This window comes from Mobula hypostoma, chromosome 6 (genome assembly GCF_963921235.1).
Source record: "Mobula hypostoma chromosome 6, sMobHyp1.1, whole genome shotgun sequence".
Lineage (NCBI taxonomy): Eukaryota > Metazoa > Chordata > Chondrichthyes > Myliobatiformes > Myliobatidae > Mobula > Mobula hypostoma.
The window spans coordinates 136,134,186-136,157,338 of NC_086102.1; the positions used below are offsets into that span (position 1 = coordinate 136,134,186).

At 39.5% G+C, this 23,153-nt stretch overlaps 1 protein-coding gene across 2 annotated transcripts in view; it reads right to left on the bottom strand.

Moving 5' to 3' along the window:
• Window positions 1-11,027: 11,027 nt before the first annotated feature.
• Window positions 11,028-23,153, bottom strand: part of LOC134348430 (SH3 domain-binding protein 4-like) — an 83,065-nt gene continuing 70,939 nt past the window's right edge. For both annotated transcript variants that reach the window (XM_063051797.1, XM_063051798.1), the window contains exon 5: window positions 11,028-15,785. In XM_063051797.1, coding sequence (XP_062907867.1) covers window positions 15,561-15,785 — 225 coding nt within the window. In that variant the 3' untranslated portion in view covers window positions 11,028-15,560. The remainder of the gene's footprint in view (window positions 15,786-23,153) is intronic.

A 23,153-nucleotide genomic window follows, 5' to 3' on the forward strand; every position in this document is an offset into this window, starting at 1 on the left:
CCTTGTTTAATTGTCTGTTTTTGATCAAATTATACATACAAGAAATACATTTTTTAATTTTTCCTTTTTGAATTAAAATTTCAATTTCATTGGGTTTTGGCAAAAACATTGTTTGACCAGTTTGCCTTTTAAGTAAGCCCTTAATTGAAGGTAACAAAAGAAAGTGTTATTTGATATTTTATATTTATTCTTTAGTTGTTCAAATGACATCAATATACCTCGTTCATAACAGTCTCCTATAGATCTACTCCCTTTTTGGTACCAATTATATAAAAGTTGATTATCCATTGTAAAAGGAATAAGTCTGTTTTGGAACAAAGGTCTCCTTGCTAATAAGGATTTCTTTATTTCATTATCAACATTTATCTTATTCCATAGATCTATCAAATGTTTTAATATAGGAGATTCTTTCTTTTCCCGTATCCATTTAGATTCCCATTTATATATAAAATCTTCAGGTCTATTTTCTCCTATCTTATCTAATTCTATTCTAATCCAAGCCGGTTTTCGATCATCGAAGAAAGATGCAATAAATCTAAGTTGATTTGCTTTATAATAATTCTTAAAGTTTGGAGGTTGTAACCCTCCTAACTCAAATTTACATGTCAATTTTTCCAATGATATTCTTGACATCTTACCTTTCCAAAGAAATTTTCTCACACATTTATTTAACTCTTGAAAAAATTTCTGTGGCAATTATATTGGTAATGTTTGAAACAAATACTGTAATCTAGGAAACATATTCATTTTTACAACATTGACTCTACCCACTAATGTTATTGGTAGTATCATCCATTTGTCAAGATCTTCTTGAATTTTTTTCAATAGTGGTAAATAATTAAATTTATATAAATTCTTTACATCATTATCAAGTCTTATACCTAAATATTTTATACCATTGACCGGCCATCTAAATTGGGTTGCTAATTGACATTGGCTATAGTCTCCTTTAGTAAGAGGTAAAATTTCACTTTTATCCCAATTTATTTTATACCCTGATACTTTCCCATATTCATCCAATCTAGAAGATAATTTATGTAATGAATGCTGTGGGTTTGTTAAGTAAATCAAAACATCATCAGCAAAAAGATTAATTTTATATTCCTCCTGATTAACTCTAAAACCCATAATATCTGGATCAATTCTAATTAGTTCTGCTAAAGGCTCTATTGCCAGTACAAATAAAGCAGGTGATAATGGACAACCTTGTCTAGTTGACCTTTTTAACTGGAATGGTGTTGAAATTTGAGTATTTGTCACTACTTTAGCATTAGGGTTAGTATTTAAAGTTTTAATCCAGTTTATAAAAGATGTTCCTAACCCATATTTTTCTAATACTTTAAATAAAAAATCCCATTCCAATCTATCAAAGGCTTTTTCTGCATCCAAAGCTACTACTATACTCATCTCCTCCCTTTTTTGTGCCAAATGAATTATACTGAGTAGCCAAGTTACATTATCTGCCAACTGTCTATTTTTAATAAATCCTGTTTGATCCATATGTATTAATTTTGGTAAATATTCAGATAATCTATTCGATAAAATTTTTGCTATTATTTTATAATCTGTGTTCAACAAAGAAATAGGCCTGTATGATGCTGGTTTTAAAGGATCTCTGTCTTTTTTTGACAATACTATTACAATCGCTGTTGAAAAAGATTCTGGGAGTTTATGTATTTTTTTCTGCTCGACGTATTAACTCCATAAAGGGAGGAAATAATAAATCTTTAAACTTTTTATAAAATTCAGATGGAAAACCATCTTCTCCTGGAGATTTATTACTTTGGAGTGATCTTAAATCTTCTTCAACCTCTTTTAATATAAAAGGCATATCTAATCCCTTCTGTTCTTCCGAATTCAATTTTGGAAGAGTTACTTGTGATAAAAACCTTTCTATCTCATTAACATCATTTTGTGATTCTGATTGTTATAATTCAGAATAGAAACTTTTGAAGGTTTCATTAATTTCTAAAGGTTTATAAGTAATTTTATTTGCACTTGTTCCAATTGCATTTATCGTTTCGGAAGCTTGTTCTGTTTTCAACTGCCAAGCAAGAACTTCATGTGCTCTCTCACCTAACTCATAATACCTTTGCTTAGTTCTTATGATTGCTTTTTCCATTCTGTATGTCTGAAGCGTATTATATTGTAACTTCATATTGACAAGTTGCCTTCGTTTTTCTTCTGTCATATGTCTTTGAGATTCTTTTCCTAATTTTGTAATCTCTTTTTCCAATTATCTAGTTCTGCCATATATTCTTTCTTAATTTTAGATGTGGTAACTTGTTATCTGACCCCTCAAATATGCTTTCATCGCATCCCATAGTATAAATTTATCATCCACTGAATGAGAATTTGTATCCAAAGAAAATTGGATCTGCTTTTTCATAAAATCACAAAAATCTTGATATTTTAATAATGTTGAATTAAATCTCCATCTATAAGCCACTTCTTCCTTATCAGTCATTATTATTGTCATTAATAGAGGAGAATGATCTGACAATATTCTTGCTTTATATTCCATATTTTTCACTCTGTGTTGAATATGCATTGATAATAGGAAAAGATCTATCCTTGAATAAGTTTTGTGTCTATTAGAATAGAACGAATAGTCTCTTTCTTTAGGATTAATTCTTCTCCACATATCAATCAAATTTAAATCTTCCATCAATGATAAAGTTAGTTTTACTACCTTAGATTTTGTGACAGCCTTAGTTGATCTATCTAAGACTGGGTCTAGGCAAAAATTAAAATTTCCTCCTATTAATATTTTCTCATGTGCATCAGCCAAATTCAAAACAGCTTCTTGTATGAATTTTGCATCATTTTCACTTGGTGCATAAATATTCATGAAACTCCATAATTCAGAAAAAAGTTGACAGTGTATAATCACATATCTCCCCGCAGAATCTTATATTCTATTTGGTAACATTTTATTGTTCAAAATTGCTACTCCCCTCGCTTTTTGAATTAACTGAAGCTGCAACAACACTACCCACCCAATCTCTCTTTAATTTCTGATGTTCTGTTTCTGTTAAATGCGTTTCCTGTAAGAAGGCTAAATCTACCTTCATTTTCTTAATATGTGTTAAGATTCTTTTTCTGTTCACTGGTCCATTAAGCCCATTAACATTAAAACTCAACTCCTACATCTTTTTTGCAATCATCCTATTTCTGCTGGGCCTGTTTCAAATAATTGGCCAGACTGATACTGCATCATCCTTTTCTAATAACTGGTTCACACACTCAATGACTCCCTGATGCAATGAGACTCTTGCAAAGCTTGTAAAATCCTTCAGTGGATTGGACAGCACATGAAGATGCCTGAGCATCCGACATTTCAACCTCCCTTGCCCTCAGATGAACTATGAATTGATATCGCAGCCAAGGATGTTGATGAGTGAAAGACAATGTTTGCTGACACCTTCATCCCTGTTTATTCATGATACAATCCCTGGAATTGTGCACTGCCCATTTCAAAAGATAGCTGCTATTTATAGCAACACTAACCTTTTGAAAACTGCTGCTTTAACCTGGTTGTGCTTTATACTTAGTTTGAGATTTGTACATAAACAGACTCAGTGCACCACATCAAAGTGAACTTTTTGATCCTCTACGCTATTCCCATTTGCATGCATGAGATCCAGATCCTTCTATACCTTAACTGGATATATACAGTATATCATTCTACCTCCTCCTCTGGCAACGTGTTCTAGATTTCTACCACAGCCTATGTTTTAAAAAAAGCTTTCCTCTGTAAACTTCATTATTTTACCTTAATCTAGGCCTTCTTGCTTTGATACTGTTAACAATGGAAAAAGATCTTGACTATTTATCCTTCTCATAATTTTACTGAATACACCTGAGGTCACCCTCAGCCTCATTTGCTTAAGAGAAAAGCCTATCCTATCTCTCCACATAAATACAAGTGGGGGGACCCAGCCTCTGCATAACACATACCTTTCTCTGTTCAACGTGTTTGGGCCCATTCAGTCGCTCAATATTTCCAAGCCTTGCACATTCCTGCCACTGAATATTCACCTCACCAGCCTTTTTGGTTTCTTCGTGTGAGATTTGCATGCCAAATTCAGAAAAACATCAGCACCCAGATAAAGCCTCCATTCCACTAAACTATTTGAGCTGCAAAGTTTGGCTAATTTTTTGACTGCATTAGCTATTCCTTCACCCTTTCTGAATTCATGCCAAGGTAAATATGTTACCTCGATGACAAGCTCAAACAACAGAAGAAATTTTTCTCACTATTGCTTGGTAGAATAAGCTTGCAATTTGACTACAAGCATGAAGACTTCAGAAATCATTTATGGATCCAGAGGTTTCTGCACGCACACACACACACACATATATAAAGAAACTCAAACGGGCCTTTCTCCAGTTTCAAGATGCTGTCTGGCCTTAGGCTGCAAGTTGCCATCATGTGACCTCATAGAGGATATCTCTGTTTAGCATTATAATCTAACTGGAAGTCATCAATGAATTTCTGATTCTAATTACAGAGGGAAGTCTCCATAGAACCATAGAACCACAGAAACTACAGCACAGAAACAGGCCCTTTGGCCCTTCTTGGCTGTGCCTAACCATTTTCTGCCTAGTCCCACTGACCTGCACACGGACCATATCCCTCCATACACCTCCCATCCATGTATCTGTCCAATTTATTCTTAAATGTTAAAAAAGAACCCGCATTTACCACCTCGTCTGGCAGCTCATTCCATACTCCCACCACTCTCTGTGTGAAGAAGCCCCCCATAATGTTCCCTTTAAACTTTTCCCCCCTCACCCTTAACCCATGTCCTCTGGTTTTTTTCTCCCCTTGCCTCAGTGGAAAAAGCCTGCTTGCATTCACTCTATCTATACCCATCATAATTTTATATACCTCTATCAAATCTCCCCTCATTCTTCTACGCTCCAGGGAATAAAGTCCTAACCTATTCAACCTTTCTCTGTAACTGAGTTTCTCAAGTCCCGGCAACATCCTTGTAAACCTTCTCTGCACTCTTTCAACCTTATTTATATCCTTCCTGTAATTTGGTGACCAAAACTGAACACAATACTCCAGATTTGGCCTCACCAATGCCTTATACAACCTCATCATAACATTCCAGCTCTTATACTCAATACTTTGATTAATAAAGGCCAATGTACCAAAAGCTCTCTTTACGACCCTATCTACCTGTGATGACACTTTTAAGGAATTTTGTATCTGTATTCCCAGATCCCTCTGTTCCACTGCACTCCTCAGTGCCTTACCATTAACCCTGTATGTTCTACGTTGGTTTGTCCTTCCAACGTGCAATACCTCACACTTGTCAGTATTAAACTCCATCTGCCATTTTTCAGCCCATTTTTCCAGCTGGTCCAAGTCCCTCTGCAGGCTCTGAAAACCTTCCTCACTGTCTACTACACCTCCAATCTTTGTATCATCAGCAAACTTGCTGATCCAATTTACCACATTATCACCCGGATCATTGATATAGATGACAAATAACAATGGACCCAGCACTGATCCCTGTGGCACACCACTAGTCACAGGCCTCCACTCAGAGAAGCAATTCTCTACCACCGCTCTCTGGCTTCTTCCATCGAGCCAATGTCTAATCCAATTTACCACCTCTCCATGTATACCTAGCGACTGAATTTTCCTAACTAACCTCCCATGCGGGACCTTGTCAAAGGCCTTACTGAAGTCCATGTAGACAATATCCACTGCCTTCCCTTCATCCACTTTCCTGGTAACCTCCTCAAAAAACTCCAACAGATTGGTCAAACATGACCTACCACGCACAAAGCCATGTTGACTCTCCCTAATAAGCCCCTGTCTATCCAAATGCTTGTAGATTCTGTCTCTTAGTACTCCCTCCAATAACCTACCTACTACTGATGTTAAACTCACCGGCCTATAATTTCCCGGATTACTTTTCGATCCATTTTTAAACAACGGAACAACATGAGCCACTCTCCAATCCTCCGGCACTTCACCCGTAGACAGCGACATTTTAAATATTTCTGCCAGGGCCCCCGCAATTTCAACACTAGTCTCCTTCAAGGTCTGAGGGAACACCCTGTCAGGTCCCGGGGATTTATCCACTTTAATTTTCCTCAAGACAGCAAGCACCTCCTCCTTTTCAATCTGTACAGTTTCCATGGTCTCACTACTTGATTCCCTCAGTTCCATAGATTTCATGCCAGCTTCTTTAGTAAATACAGACGCAAAAAACCTATTTAATATCTCCCCCATTTCCTTTGGTTCCGCACAAAGCCGACCACTCTGATCTTCAAGAGGACCAATTTTATCCCTTACAATCCTCTTGCTCTTAATATACTTGTAAAAGCTCTTTGGATTATCCTTCACTTTGACTGCCAAGGCAACCTCATGTCTTCTTTTTGCCCTCCTGATTTCTTTCTTAAGTATTTTCTTGCACTTCTTATACTCCTCAAGCACCTGATTTACCCCCTGTTTCCTATACATTTCATACAACTCCCTCTTCTTCTTTATCAGAGTTGCAATATCCCTTGAGAACCAAGGTTCCTTATTCCTATTCAATTTGCCTTTAATCCTGACAGGAACATACAAACTCTGCACTCTCAAAATTTCCCCTTTGAAGGCTTCCCACCTACCAATCACATCTTTGCCAGAGAACAACCTGTCCCAATCCACGCTTTTTAGATCCTTTCTCATTTCTTCAAATTTGGCCTTCTTCCAGTTCAGAACCTCAACCCTAGGACCAGATCTATCCTTGTCCATGATCAAATTGAAACTAATGGCGTTATGATCACTGGAACCAAAGTGCTCCCCTACACAGACTTCCGTCACTTGCCCTAATTTGTTTCCTAACAGGAGATCCAATATTGCATCCCCTCTATATACTGATTAAGAAAACTTTCCTGAACACATTTTACAAACTCTAAACCATTTAGACCCCTAACAGTATGGGAGTCCCAATCAATGTATGGAAAATTAAAATCCCCTACCACCACAACTGTCCAGTGACAGTTCAATGTTAAAAAAAATATTAAAACACATCAACACGCCCCCTGTGGAAAGTACAATTTCATCAGTGTCAGATGATAGCCTTAGTAGCTTTAATGCAGTCAGAATGGACTTGTGGTGGGGATTGGCCAGCTTGTAATTAACTGATCATCATCATCCAGGCCTGATACTGAGTCTCGTCATAGTCATAGACAGGTACAGCACAGAAACAGGCCCTTCAGCCCATCTAGTCCATGCTGAAACTATTTAAACTGCCTACTCCCATCGACCTGCACAAAGACCATTGCCCTCCATACCCTCACCATCTAGGTACCTATCCAAATTTCACTTAAATGTTGAAATTGAACTCACATGCACCACTTGCGCCAACAGCTCATTCCACACTTCATGATCCTCTGAGTGAAGAAGTTTCCCCTCAGGTTCCCCTTAAACTTTTCACCTTTCACCCATAACCCATGTCCTCTGGTTTGTAGTCCCACCTAATCTGAGTGGAAAAAGCCTGCTTGTATTTACTCTATCTATACCCCTCATCATTTTGTATAGCTTTATCAAATCTCCCCTCAATCTTCTGTATACCAAGGAATAAATTCCTAACCTGTTTAATCTTTCCTTATAACCTCAGGTCCTCCGACCCGGCAACTTCCTTGCAAGTTTTCTCTGTTCTCTTCCAAACTTATTTACATCTTTCCTGTAGGTTGGTGGCCAAAACTGCACACATTACTCCAAGTTAGGCCTCACCAACATCTTGTACGACTTCAACATAACATCCCAACTCCTGTACTAAATACTTTGATTTATGAAAGCCAATATGTCAAAAGCTTTCTTTACAACCCTATCTTCCTGTGATGCCACTTTTGGCAAATTATGGACCTGTATTCCCAGATCCATTTGTTCAACCACCCTCCTCAGTGCCCTACTGTTCACTGTTTAAGACCTACCCTGGTTGGCCCTACCGAAGTGCAAAACCTCACACTTGTCTGCATTAAATTCCATCTGCCATTTCTCAGCCCATTTTTCCAGCTGGTTCAGATCCTACTGCCAGCCATGATAGTCTTCCTTGCTCTCCATTACACCCCCAATCTTGGTGTCTTTCACAAATTTGCTGATCCAATCAACCACATTATCATTCACACCATTGATATAGATGACAAACACAAATGGACCCAATACCGATCCCTGTGGCATTCAACTAGTCATGGTTTTCCAGTAAAAGATCCCACCATCTGCTACCACTTTCCGGTTTCTCTCACAAAGCCAATGTCTAAACCAATTTACTACCTCATCTTGAATGCTGAGTGACTGAACCTTCATGATCAACCTGCCATGTGTGACCTTGTCAAATGCCTTGCTAAAGACCATGTAGACAATATCCAGTGCCTTGCCTTCATCCATTTTCCTGGGGACTTCCTTGAAAAACTCTATAAAAGTGGTTAGACGTGACCTACCATACACGAAGACATACTGACCATCTTTAATCAGTCAATGTCTATCCAATACTTATAGATTGGGTCACTTAGAATACATTCCGATAACTTTCCCACAACTGATGTCTGATACACTGGCATACAATTTCCTGGTTTATGCTTAGACCTTTTCGTAAATAGCAGAACAACATTGACTATCCTCCAATCCTTTGGTACCTCTCCTGTCACTAAGGATGATTTAAATATCACTGTTAGGGACCCAGCAATTTCTGCACTTGCCTCCCACAGGGTCCAAAAAAAACATCTTGTCAGGCCCTGGAGATTTATCCACTCTGATTTGCCTAAGGCCAGCAAACCCCCCTCCTCGGTAATCTGCATAGGGTCCACGAAGTTGATGCCACCTCACCTCACTTCTAGACTCAGTCTCCTGAGAAAATACAGATGTAAAAAAAAAATTTAGAATCTCCCCGATCTCTTTTGGCTCCACACAGGATTACCATTCTGATCTTCCAGATTTGTCCTTCATAATCCCTTTTGCTCTTCAACATATCTGTAGAATCCCTTAGGATTCTCCTTCATCTTGTCTGCTAGGGCAACCTCATGTCTTCTTTTAGACCTCCTGATTTCTTTCTTTAGTGTTCTCTTGTATTTCTTATACTCCATAAACTCCTCATTTGTTCATACCTGCTCTGCACTTTTTCCCCATTTTAACCAGGGCCTCAATATCTCCTGATGACCAAGGTTCCCTACACTTGTTATCTTTACCTTTTATTCTGACAGGTACATACAAGCTTTGTACTCTCTAAATTTCACTTTTTAAGGCCTCCCAGTTACCAAGTACAACTTTGCAGAAAACAACTTGTCCCAATCCGCACTTGCCAGGTCATTTCTGATACCATCAAAATTGACCTTTCTCCAATTTAGAATGTTAACACACAGACCAGACCTATCCTTTTGCAAACTTACTTTGAAACTAATGGTATCGTGATCATTAAATGCAAAGTTTTCCCCTACACAAACTTCTGTCACCTGCCCTGTCTTATTCTCTAATAGTAGATCAAGTATCACACACACTGTTGCTGGGACTTCATGTACTGAATAAGGAAACTTTCTTGAACACATTTGACAAACTCTATCCCATCTAGTCCTTTTACAGTTATGGGATTCCCAGCCAATATGTGGAAAGTTACTATCACTTACTATAACATTATGTTTCTTGCAACAGTCTGCGATCTCTCTACGAACTTGCTCCTCTGAAATCCCTTGGACTGTTGGATGGTCTGTAATATTACTCCATTACCCCCCTTTCTTAATTCTGAGTTCCACCCATAATGACTCACTGGACAAGTTCTCCAGTCTGTCATGACTAAGCACTGCCGTAACATTTTCCCTGGCTGGTAATGCCATCCCTCCCCTTTAATCCCTCCTGCTCTGTCATGTCTAAAGCAACGGAACCCTGGAATATTGAGCTGCCAGTCTTGTCCCGCCTGCAACCAAGTCTCACTAATGGCTACAATATTATAATTCAAGGTGTTGATCCATGCTGAGCTCATCCGCCTTTCCTACGATACTTCTTGCATTGAAATATATGCAGCTCAGAGCACTAATCACACCACGCTCAGCCTTTTGATTCCTGACTTTGTCCAATGTTCTACCAATATCCGTATCTACAAGCTGCCCATTAACAGTTCTGGCACTCCGGTTCCCATCCCCCTGCAGCTCTAGTTTAAACCCCACTGTGCAGCACAACCAAACCTTCTTGTGAGAATATCAGACCTCCTCCAGTTCAGGTGAAAACTGTCTCTTCTCTACTGTCCCTTCTTACCTGGAAGAGAGCTCAATGATCCAAAAACATTATGCCCTCCTTCCTACGCCAACTCCTTAGCCGTATGTTAAACTGTATATTCTTCCTATTTCTGACCTATTTCTTCCTATTCTAGCAATCTTGAGATCACTACCCTGAGGTGCTGCCCTTCAAATTAACACCTAACTTCCTGAAATCCCTTTGAGAACTTTGTTACACTTCCTGTCATTGGTACCTATATGGACCACACCTCTGGCTGTTTACTCTCCCACATAAGAGAGCTGAAGGCTCAATCTGAGCTGTCCCAGACCCTGAGACCTGGGAGGCAACGTACCTTCCAGGAATTTTGTTCTCAGAACTTCTCTGAATGAGGCAATGACAAACACCATCTCACGGTAGTGCACATTGATTAAAGATCAAGACTAACTTTATTTGTCACATGTACATTGGAAGTTAGTGAAATGTGCCATTTGCATCAGCAACCAACATAGTCCAAGGAAGTTCTGGAGGACAGCCTGCACATGTCACCACGCTTCTGGTACCAACATGGGATGCTAACGTGTATGTCTTTGGAATATGAGAGAAAACTAGAGCAGCTGGAGGAAACCCATGCAGCCAAGAGAGAATGTACAAACGGTACAAACACCTTACAGACAGCTGTGGGAATTAAACCCTGATCTTACAGTTGGCACAGTAAAGCATTATTCTAAATGCTACTCTACTGTGTTGCCCATGGTGTGTGCAATGTGTATGAGAGGTACGTGTAATAATGAGGCACAGGGAACGCAGTAAGAAACAGTTTTTATTGAAAAATTATGTTTAAAATCAGCCAAAGGGTGTCAATATAACTAGAAATCATTTTCTTATAAATACAGATATGGAAAGCACAGTGGTTTACAAAATCACAGAAATAAGGCAATCTGCATCTTTAACCAGCAGCCTACAATAGCAATTAACATAACATTGTGTGCACGCGGTGTTCCAGAGTCAGGAATCAGGTGAGAAGCAAGCTTGAGAGCTTGAGCTCATGGCAGACAATGTACAAGTTCCAGATTAGCTTGCTGACTTATTTTTCTGAAGGGAGTTAAGAAAAATAGAAAAGGATATTGTTTTAAGTACACATTAGGAATTTAGGATTGAATAAAGGATGCAACAAGGGACAGTGAGAAATGAAAAGGCATTACAGGTTCAAGTAAGTTCATCAGATCATTGGCTGCCAACTGACACATCTTTAAGTTCTACTGCATGAAACTGAGGACTCACCCTTTCACCCTCAAAGACGCCTTGCCACCCCGACTGATAAAGCTATTCTCTGAAGTGCAGCAGGGCTAATATTTTTGTTTGAAATTGCTGTGTACTTTAAATTTGGGGAAAGTTGTAGATGAAAAGAAGCATTAATCTACAAAGATGCCCATGTACGTGCACACTTAAGAAGAATACTGCTCAAGATAACTAACAAAGGATTAAGTTGCTGGGTCTAAGTTGTTGCAAGCCCAGAGACTACCATTAGTGTTACATCATCACAATCCACTCGAGGAAATATGGTGTGCAAATGAAAACACTCCTGCAGAAGTCAGCAAATCAGGTCAGGCTACCCTGCAACTTGTGGGTGAGTGGGGTACAAATTTCAAGATTATGGCATTCAGGACTGACTTGATAAAATGAACTCTGGCCATTTCTCTTGGACAACATTCTGCCTGAAATACACAAGAGAATCATCACAGACTGGACACGCACACTGATGCAGCTTTAAATACTGCACACCATCTGTAGCACGAAAGCAGAACAATTCTATACATATTGACCAAAACAGAACAAAGACAGCATATTTACATTAATTTACAACCTGCAGGGAAATATATTTCAGAATGGAAACAACTCACTCTATTGAGTAGAGGAGAAGGATGATTTTGAAGGGGCAGGAGGGGAGATGCATTCAATACGTTCCACTAACTGACCTAGAACAATACTGCCAAATGAACATTATGTACAGGTTTGAGAAATGACACTACACATTTAATGCATTTTAAGCCTACTCTTCTGGTATATTTACAAAATAATTCAAAAGTCAGCTAACTGTAATTGGTGGGTTTAAACAAGGCAGAACAAAATAACTGTATTTAGAAATGAAATTAGAAAATAAAATAATTTTATGATGTTTACAAAGTGACAAGAAGACACAATTTAATTAGAAAGAATTTTTCAAATATATCATAGGATAAAACATTAATTCAGAGTAACAGACACTGAAGTGTTTTACCCAGTAACGAAGTGCAGTCCAATATATAAGGAGATTCAAGGCATGTTTCTGCACACAATGTCATACTTGGATGCGAGGGAGAGGAGTTGAAGAAGGCAATCACATTTTCTCCTTATGAAATTACCATGTAATGTGAAGAGTCTGTTATGTGCTATTTAAATAAAACATAACAGTACATACTGAATATACAAATTGTCTTTACAAATCTTCAATTTTAGAATGCTTTGGCCACAGAGTTTGATCTGCAACACATTCAGTATCAACACTTGAAAGAGAAATTTGGTTTTCTTAGCAAATTAAAACAAAGCACATGAAGCTGAAACATTAAGCTAAATTTAATCTTATACCCTAGAAAAAGCTTAAGCAGCTTGAAATGTTCAAGCTATAAGTGTAACCAATCAGTTCAAGAAGGGTGTCATTTGTTCTGGATCACGATACAAAGTGACCCTGAGCAGATTCTCAAATAGAGTTCTGCAACAATTTGAGATAAGAGATGATATGACACAGTTTATAACTCAGAACAATAACCAATAGCTTTTAACAGACTTACTACAGATTCAGTTTAAGGGCTATCAGTTTTCCATTCCACAGAACTCAAGAAGTCACTGATGCCCCCACAATGATTCAGCTCAACATGAATTCACCTCAGGTCAATTTAGATTAAATGGGTGCCAGTGAATAAATGAATTTAATTCCAAGAAACACAATATGTATTCCAAAATAAAAAAGGAGCAACGCATGTAACGTTAGTGTGTATATGAATGCAAATGCAATCTGTAATCCCAAGCAAAACAAGAGAAAAGATTTGGATCACCGACAAACCATAATTAAGTCTACATATGTTGTCATACTTTTTTTCTCAAGTCTAGCAGAGTCCCTCAGAAATGTAGCAATCACAGGAGGTATTGCAGCTCTGAATATTGTATGGCTAGCATTACTGAAATGAGCAATCACGTAACTGAAACTGGGCACCCAAGGCACCTCATTGACCCTTGCCCGAGAAATACCAGTTATCCCATTAATGTATTTGCACAACAAACGGGCGGTCAACAATTAGGAGCAACAAACAGGAAAATGAGTTTTTGATTCCATTGTTTCAACGTGGTGTAAAGCACTGGGTGTTTCTTCAATCATTCATTATTAACAACTCTGCTGGCATCAGTCAATGCAATCTTTAAATGCTTTAAGTGAAATGGCTAAAGTAACTAATCTAAACTCTTCAGCAAAGATAAAAATCACATGGTTGACCATCAGTACTGCAGACAAATAATTCCAAGTGATCTGTGACTTGAATGTCCTTAATCAAAAGTTAAGCAAATTCACCTTCCAGAAAAGAAATTTCAACTCTTCGCAAAAATGAATGGGTCATTGAAAGGAAAGTGAAGTGTACTAGTCAAGCAGATCACGCTTTGAGAAAATAATGCATTACAATACACATTACCTGTGACAAGGATCACCAAGGAATATAGGTACACGTTATGATTTCCAGGATTATTTGTTGATAAAATGAAACCTGGTTGCTTCTGGAATCCAGTACCAGTTGTATTGCAAGAGGAACTGCATGGGATAGACAGCCACTGTCCATAAAATGCACAGACTTGGACCCTACACTGTTATATACCTGCAGTACAAAACCTTTCATATTGTGCTGCTTTGTTTTCCTGCTACCCCTCCTACTGACCATCTGCATTTTCAATCATCTCACATTAGCCCAATGCTGGTTTACTTAAAAATCATCGCCTTAGATTGGAAATTACTGAATATCTGGATGGCATTACAGAATGGATTTGGTTTGATTGTTAATAATCACTGCATGTGGTTTGTCAGTGTTGAAACATGCAGTAACTGGGGCCAGTTTCCCAGCTCAAAGTGCAAACATGTTTCAACATGTCCAATTTTCTCTTTGCAGCTCTCCAAAGTACAGCTTTAAGGCAAACACTTGGAATGATATAACGACAGTGAAAAACACTTCTATTGCCTTAGGGGCAGGGGGGAGAGGGGGTGAGTTAATATGTTTAAAAGCTGGGCTGTCATTTTTAACGCAGGTGAAGTACAAAGTTAGACGTACCTGAGGTAGTTAGGGCTTCTGCTATATTTACAAAGCTTAAAAACTACATTCAAGAAGTTTCTTGGGAAGTGGACTGAAGATCAATTCTAGAACATTGCTCAGTCCTTTGACACATTTAAAAAGATTAGCTTTCTTACACCATAGCACAATTGTTACAAGTTCAAAACCATTAATGCAACTTCATTAGAGTTTTGACTACAGGTCGCCCCCAGTTAGTGAACATTTGATTAGCAATGAATGTGGGGAACACATTTGGAAACTGTCTTTCAAATATAGACCTGCAGAAGCTAATAACATCTAATAACTTTTTGACTGGGTCATTGGGAAGGAATTTGTCAAATAACCAAGTTATTTAAAATGGGAAAATAAACCTCTCATGCACCCACGTTCTTCTGTCTGACAACAATGGCCATTGGAAGAATGATTTGTATGTCGCAACTTGGCAGAACTAGTGTGGTTTGTTTTGCTCCAGATTTACTGCATTTTTATTTGAAGGCTTTGGAGTAGCTTCTGACTTCTCACCATCCAAGACAGCAGGTATCAGCCATGAAAAGTTAAGAGTTTACCATATCTCCAGCTGCACGAATTATTGCACGATGAAAAGTTCTTTATGAGTCAAACCACTTTGTTAGTGGGGAGGGTGTTGGGGGATGGTCATCGGGGGAGAGCTGTATTACAACTCACTGGAGGATTTATCCACTTCCCATATATAACATGATTGACTTTGTGCAAAACAAGCTCTCAGACTTTACTTCCAACATTCATTGGCTCTTTTTAAAAAAGTTTTAGGAGCCAGACTGAGTTTTGCCTTTCATGGTAACAGTTTGAACACTGTGCCATAAAACTGACAATTGATGTTCTTTGCAACACAGGAAGCCCCAGCGTTGCAAAGCTGGGTAATTCCGTCTGGCACTAATGAGAAATTAGGCCAAGTGACTTGAACTTACTTTCTGCTGTCACTGAGTCTTCACTGAAGGGGCGAGAGAAAGAACAGTTCAATTAGCAACGTCGTCTGGATCAGGAGGACTGAAGGCTGCTGCTCTGAGGATATCAAGAGTGTGGACCAGGATGAGGGTTCCTGTCAAGTGTTTCCAGCGTTTTGTGATGGGATGCTTCATCTTGTCCAGCCCCATGTGCAGTTCTTGAATCACGTCTCTGTAGCTGTCTCCAACTTGTGCACTCCATGTCAGTAGGAAGTCATAGGCTGGTTTCCACATAGCCTGGAAGGATACAAACCAATTAGAGCTACTACTTTTTTTTAATGATACTTTGGGCTTTTAAAGCACTATAGTTTCTCAGATAGCAAAGGGCATTTCCATTCAGTTGTCTTTGCAACAATCTCACTTCCTTTTACCAATTTAGAAGCTCCATACAGAAAGGTACAACCAGGATGATATCTGAATTTATTTAATGATTTTTAAAAAATTTCTGATTGGATCATTGGGCAAAGATCTTGTGAAATAACCAACTTATTTTAAAAATGGGTCATGAAGTCTCCTGACCAGAAAGGAATGGATTTTACAGAGGAAATACAAACAACTTTTCCACTTATCACCTCACAGCTTCTCATTTCATCCACCCTCCCCCAGTCACCCACCTTCCCCCTCACTTGGCTTCACGTATCACTTGCCAGCTTGTTCAAGTTCAAATTCAAGTTTAATTGTCATTCAACCATTCACAAACATCCATGAATACAGCCAAATGAAACAGCATTACTCTGGGGCCAAGGTAAAAAGCATCAACAGTCATATACCACGGAAGGCACATACAGCACAGACAAGACAGCAGTAAAATACAGTCACACAAAAAATATACCTTATGTCCCCAAGTCAATGAATGTTGCAGCGGTGAGCAATCAAACACAATACATCTTGCCTTCTGCCAAGTGAACAGTGGAAGGCAGCACCAACTCTAATGTGTATGCTGTGCCACAAGGTCTCTGGCGCTCTAGTGGAGCACTCCGACTCTGACACCGCTCTCCTGGCCGGCTGCAAAGAGGCAATGCCGCTGCTTGAAGCCTGGTCCTCACTACCACCGAGGCCATGCAGCTCCCCCACTATCCACCCCCTGAAGTTTGCCAATAAGCCAGTGAATCAGACTTGCAGCATTCCACATTAACAATGTCCAACAGGGTCCTGCGATTACAAGAAAAGTGTCTAAGACAACCACTTGCTGTTAGACTACACACCTCCTTCACGCACCCACTCCAATGCCTCTCTCACGCAGGCAACAGCACGGTCTGCACCATGTCCAAGTCCTTCAGTTTCTCTGCTAATGAGCAACTTACTGATGGTGTAGACCAGCAAGTACTAAGTTATTAATGTCCAGTAGGATTTCGTGATCATAAAAATATTTATAAAAAAGACACCACCACCTCTGGTTGGCCTCGTAGAAGCACCTGTAACCTAGCACATTGCTATCTTACAGGAAACATTGTACCCCTTCCTCTCCCTCCCCATTCTTGATCTAGCTTCTTCCCCTTCCTTTCTAGTCCTGATGAAGAGTCTCAGCCCGAAATTTCAACTGTTCATTCCTCTTTAGAGATGCTGCCTGACATGCTGAGCTCCTCCAGTATTTTGTCTTTGTTCCTCTGGATTTCCAGTATCTGCAGAATCTCATGTTTATGATTTTAGAGGTACATCAAGACTGGAGACCACATGGGCTACTCTTGCTTCTTAGACATCAATTGGTGCAATAGGCCTTTGAGGCCAGAATTATAATTAGAACTAAAATTTGTTGGAATTAATCAAACCAAAGACCTCTCCTCCCCATATTAACAGCAAACTATCAGTAACCTTAAATCCACAACAAACTGTCCTAATATTACAGTGATATTTTAGAAGTTCAATATGAGTTTTGCAATCAGGTCTACTACAACTAGAGTCAAAATGATTACCTCAACTTGAGTCTGGGACCTTGCCAGATGCAACAATGCACGATAATAATTCATCAATTCGTGATTATTTTAGGACATCCTGTAAAACTTGACAAATTTCTGTCCCTTTGATTAGCAGGTCTGTTTACCAATGACAAGTTGTGAACTGGGAAAGAAGGCAGAATGGAAGCAGATATAAACTCTGGCTACCATTAAGCAAGCTGTTATTCACATGTCAGGTTACGCTGTGACGTTTAGTACAATGGAAACACCAGCACACTTCGGTTGTGCCTGAGGGATTTGCTTTGGGCTAAGGACGAGGAATTTGCTTTAGATGAAAGAGCTGATTGTGGACTTCAGGAAAGGTAAGACGAGGGAACACAAACCAATCCTCATATAGGGATCAGAAGTGGAGAGTGAGAGCAATTTCAAGGTCCTGGGTGTCAAGAGCTAACCTGGTCCCAACATATTGACGCAGCTATAAAGGCAAGACAGCAACTACTTTTCATTAAAAGTTTGAAGAGATTTGGTTTGTCACCTAAAACACCCGAAAACTTCTATAGATGTACCATGGAGAATACTCTGACAGGCTGCATCACTGTCTGCTACTGCACTAAAGCATCCACAGAATGTTATAGAATTAGCCAGCTCTGTCTTGGGTACTAGCCTCTGTAGTATCAAAGACATTTTCAAGGAGCGATGCCTCAGAAAAGCAGCACCCATTATTCAGGACCCCCATCACCTGGGACATGGCCTTTTATCATTTGTTACCGTCAAGAAGCAGGTACAGAAGCTTGAAGGTACACAACTCAGTAATTCAGGAACAGATTCTTCCCCTCTGCCATACGATCCCTAAATGGACATTGAACCCATAAACACGATCTCACTGTTTTAAAAATATATAATATTTCTGTTTTTGCACCATTTTTAATCTATTTAAAATACACAAATATACTTACTGTAATTGTTTCACTTAAATTGTTTTTTTCTTTTCTGGATTATCAAGTATTGCATTGCTGCTGCTAAGTTACAAATTTCATGACACACACCAGTGATAATAAACCGATTTCTGACTCTGATTCCGTGGTCAGTTCAGCAGCAAAGAAACACCTGTAAGTAGGCCTCATGCTAGTTCAGTCATTCAACAGTTTACCAGGATTAGTAAACGGCTCTGATTGTTATTGCTGAAGGTCAAATGTGGCTACATCACACAGAGTAATGGACTGTGTCTGTTAAACAGGCTGTTGACATTCTAGACTGCATGAAAATCCACAGTCCTTGGGTAAAACTTCCCTTGTGCACAACATTTATCTACTGTCACATGAACACACTGAAAACACTCTATCCCTACAGAGGGCAAGCTTTGTGATCTACATCCCTTCATATTTGGAGATTAGAGAGAATCACCGACAATTCAAGACAATCATCTGAAACCAGACCGCCTGGCTGGCAGTGTAGGGAAAGAGAAGGAAGGAAAGCAATAAAGTGTCTGAAAGTGAACCAGCAAGCTCAGGGACAATTGGAGATGGACAGCAAAAGCCTCAGTTTCAGTCAAAGTCAGATCCCACACAAGAGGACAGAGGACAGAGGACAGCACAGTAGCACAGAGGGTGGTTCAGTAGTATAGCAGCCAGTATAATGCTATTATCACTGGTGCTAATGATCACCAATCGGGGTTCAATTCCGGCCACTACCTTTAAGGAGTTTGTATATTTTGCCTGTAACCATGTGGGTTTCCTCCAGGTGCTCCAGTTTCCTCCCACATTCCTAAGACGTATGGGTGTAGGGTTAGTGAGTTGTGGGCACGTTATGTTGGCGCCAGAGGCATGGCGACACTTGCAGGCTGCCCAGCACGACCCTCGCTGATTTGATTTGGCACAAACCACACATTGCACTGCATTTATCGATGTACATGTGACAAATTAACAGAAACATAGGAATCTACAGCACATTACAAGCCCTTTGGCCCATGATTTCTCTACCACATAGCCCTTTATTTTTCAAGATTCCATGTACCTGTCTAAGAGTCTCTTAAAAGACCCTATTGTATCCGCCTCCACCACCTTCGCTGGCAGTGCATTCCACGTACCCACCACTCTCTGTGTGAAAGACATCCCCCTTGTACCTACTTCCAAGCACCTTAAAACTATGCCCCTCACGTCAGCCATTTCAGCCCTGGGAAAAAGCCGCTGCCTATCCACATGATTAACTATACAGATCAATAAACAATCTTTAAAAAAGGTGTCTGATCAGCTGAACAACCTCAGGATACTGCAGTACAGGAGCACTGGATGCAGTGGTGTACAGTGCAGAGCTGAGAAAGGGTCATCCCAGGCCAGGAGGAGTACTCATCTGACTCCACAGAAACGACGTACATGTGGGAATCTGTTACATTTGACCCATCACGTAGCATTCTATGTTTACAATCAGTCATCAGATGCTGTTCTACTTTTTAAGCATTACTCCAGGAAATATTCCCAGGAGCAGAGCCATGGTGAACTGGTGAGGCAGTGGCCCAACATTTTCACAATGAAGGTGGGCCTTAAAACAAGCAGAGTAAGTCGAACTTTGCAGTTGGACAGGTGCCTCTGTGATGATTTTGAGAGATGCTAACCCGCACCTACAGGATGGGAGACCCGGGAATTAGCAGGAGACTTGTGCCTTGTCGTGCCAGCACATGCATTCTGAAGTTCAACTCAGGCTAGCAGATGCTGACAGATTGACTAGATAAAGCTTCCTAGAGCACAATTTTTGAAAGTGCAGATGTGAATGGCCACTGGAGGGCCAACAGATCCAGGGCTTTCAGGGATTGGTCATAGTCATAGTCATACTTTATTGATCCCGGGGGGAATTGGTTTTTGTTATAGTTGCACCATAAATAATTAAATAGTAATAAAACCATAAACAGTTAAATAGTAATATGTAAATTATGCCAGGAAATAGGTCCAGGACCAGCCTATTGGCTCAGGGTGTCTGACCCTCCAAGGGAGGAGTTGTAAAGTTTGATGGCCACAGGCAGGAATGACTTCCTATGACGCTCTGTGTTGCATCTCGGTGGAATGATTCTCTGGCTGAATGTACTCCTGTGCCCAACCAGTACATTATGTAGTGGATGGGAGACATTGTCCAAGATGGCATGCAACTTGGACAGCATCCTCTTTTCAGACACCACTGTCAGACAGTCCAGTTCCATCCGCACAACATCACTGGCCTTACGAATGAGTTTGTTGATTCTGTTGGTGTCTGCTACCCTCAGCCTGCTGCCCCAGCACACAACAGCAAACATGATCGCACTGGGAAACAATTTCTGGAGACATTGTGCAAGAGATCTGATAAACTTCCTTTAGTCTTGGTAAGTTTGATCCTGGCTAGATTTCTAACATTTTTTTTGCGCTGTTACCAACTTAACTTACTGAATTCAGCTTTTCACAAACTGCAAGTAGAATTGTATAGAGGACTCTTTTTGAAATTGTGTCTGTCATAAGTTTAGGTTTCTTTTTGCTGAATTGGTGGGGGAAGGGATGGAAATTTGATATTCCCAGCTCTTTACGTCTTGCGGTTGGTTGCTGCACTGAATACAAATGGGCGAGCTATAACTTGCCCATAAATACCACTTGTGGGAATGTACATTTGTATACAGACTGGCAGCATAGTCATCTTAACTGGAATAGAATCTGAGAAATTTGGCAGTAGCAGTATTAGAAAGGAAGTCCTTTGTAGTGAGTTATTAAATCTCAATTTTTGATAGCTTACAGAGAATTTATGATGCTGTTTCATTTCCATCTAAATGTTTGTCAAATTATTCTAGGGTACCCACTTGATGCAGAATAAACACTTCAACCACATCAAACTATCTAAAACTCAGATATATTCACAAAGAATCTGAAGAAAGATGCTTGTTTTCCACAAAACACTAAATCCACTGGGGAACAAGCAACGTGCCCACATGATTGTATAAATATGACTTCAGTTAAAAATTAATGGAATGATGAAAATTTCTCTCAAGCACATGGAAGTTTAATGTAAACAGTCTGATTTTACATAGTACATTGAAATCCTGGCAAAACTGAGTGTCAGGTGATGGCTTATTTACACCACAGTGTCAGTTGTTCACATCTAGCATATTTGTACTTTAAACAGTTTTTTTCCAAATAGATGATCACTGTGTTAAGGTGAGATGGAAAATATCTACTGTTATATTGACATAGGTTTTTATGTTAGGTTTCTGTATAACATTAAATTATTCTAAATCTTTCTTTTGATCTCCAATCATCCACATTTTTGCCACTAAAAACAATTAGAAGGTTAGGTGGCATCTGTGCGGAGAAAAACAGCCAATGTTGTAGGTGAAAACTTCAAAAATATAGAATGTCTAACAATTGCTGTTTCATACTTTTAAAAATCAAAACTTTTGCCCTGATCCATAAATATTTAACTCGCCTGCATTGCACACAGAATTCGTGTGCTCTTGACTGCATAGAAGTTAAGACATTTCTATTTACCAGTGTTCGTAGCGCATGTTATAAAGTTCAAAGTAAACTTATTATCAAAGTATAAGTCACCATATACTACCCTGAGATTCATTTTCTGGCAGAACAAAGAAATATAATAGAATCAAAGAAATACTACAGATAAGCAATGACTAGCAAGCAAACCATGTGGAAAAGACAAACTGTTCAAATACAAATTGTGCCTGATAGTTGAAGGGTAATTATTGTTCCTAAATCCGGTGGTGTGGGACCTAAAGCTCCTGTACTGCCTTCTCAACAGCAGCAGCAAGAAGACAGCATGGCTTGGATGGCAGGGGTCCTTGAAGAACAATGAAGTGCAGATGGCATTTTAAAAGAAAAGGACCTTTGAATGCCATTTTGAACTGAGCAGCCCTGTCCTAGCAAAATGGTAGGTCTTGTTAGCTATGACTCTCTCTTTGGACTGTAAATTTCACTCTTAGGGCCCCACCTCTCAACACCTCTGTGTGCTTTAAGCTGATACTTGGATAATCTTTGGTATGGAAGCATTATATTAAGTGCGATCACCTATGACAAATTAGGAGTCTTTAAGACGGCAAAAATATTCACTGATTTAGAAGATCCACAGCTTAACATACTGGAGAGCAATTATAATCTTTCCAAAATTCAATAAGACAAATTGAGAGAAGAAATTGACAATTTAATAACTAAGTTGGAAAAAATAATCAATCAAATTAATTAGTCATTCAATAAAGAAGAGAAAACCTGCAACACATACAAAATACTGGAGGAACTCAGCAGGCCAGGCGGCAACTTGGAAAAGAGTAAACAGTTGACATTTTGGGCAGAGGCCCTTCATGAGGAGTGGATCAAAGAAATGAGAATCAGAGCAAGAAGATGGGAGGAAAGGGAGGAAGAAGTATAAGGTAGTAAGTGATAGGTGAAACCAGGAGAGGGGGAGGAGCGAAGAAAACCTGGGAAGTTGATTGGTGAATGAGATAAAGGGCTGCAGAAGGGGGAAATCGGACAGAAGAGGACAGAAGGCTATGGAAGAAAGGGAAGGGGGAAGTGTTGGGCAGGTAAGGAGATGTGGTGACAGACGGAAATGGGAATGGGGAATGGTGAAGGGGGGGGCAATTACCAGAACTTTGAGAAATCCTGTTCATGCCATGAGGTTGGAGGCTATCCAGACAGAAGATAAGATGTTGCTCGTCCAACCTGAATGTTCTCTCACTGTGGCTGTA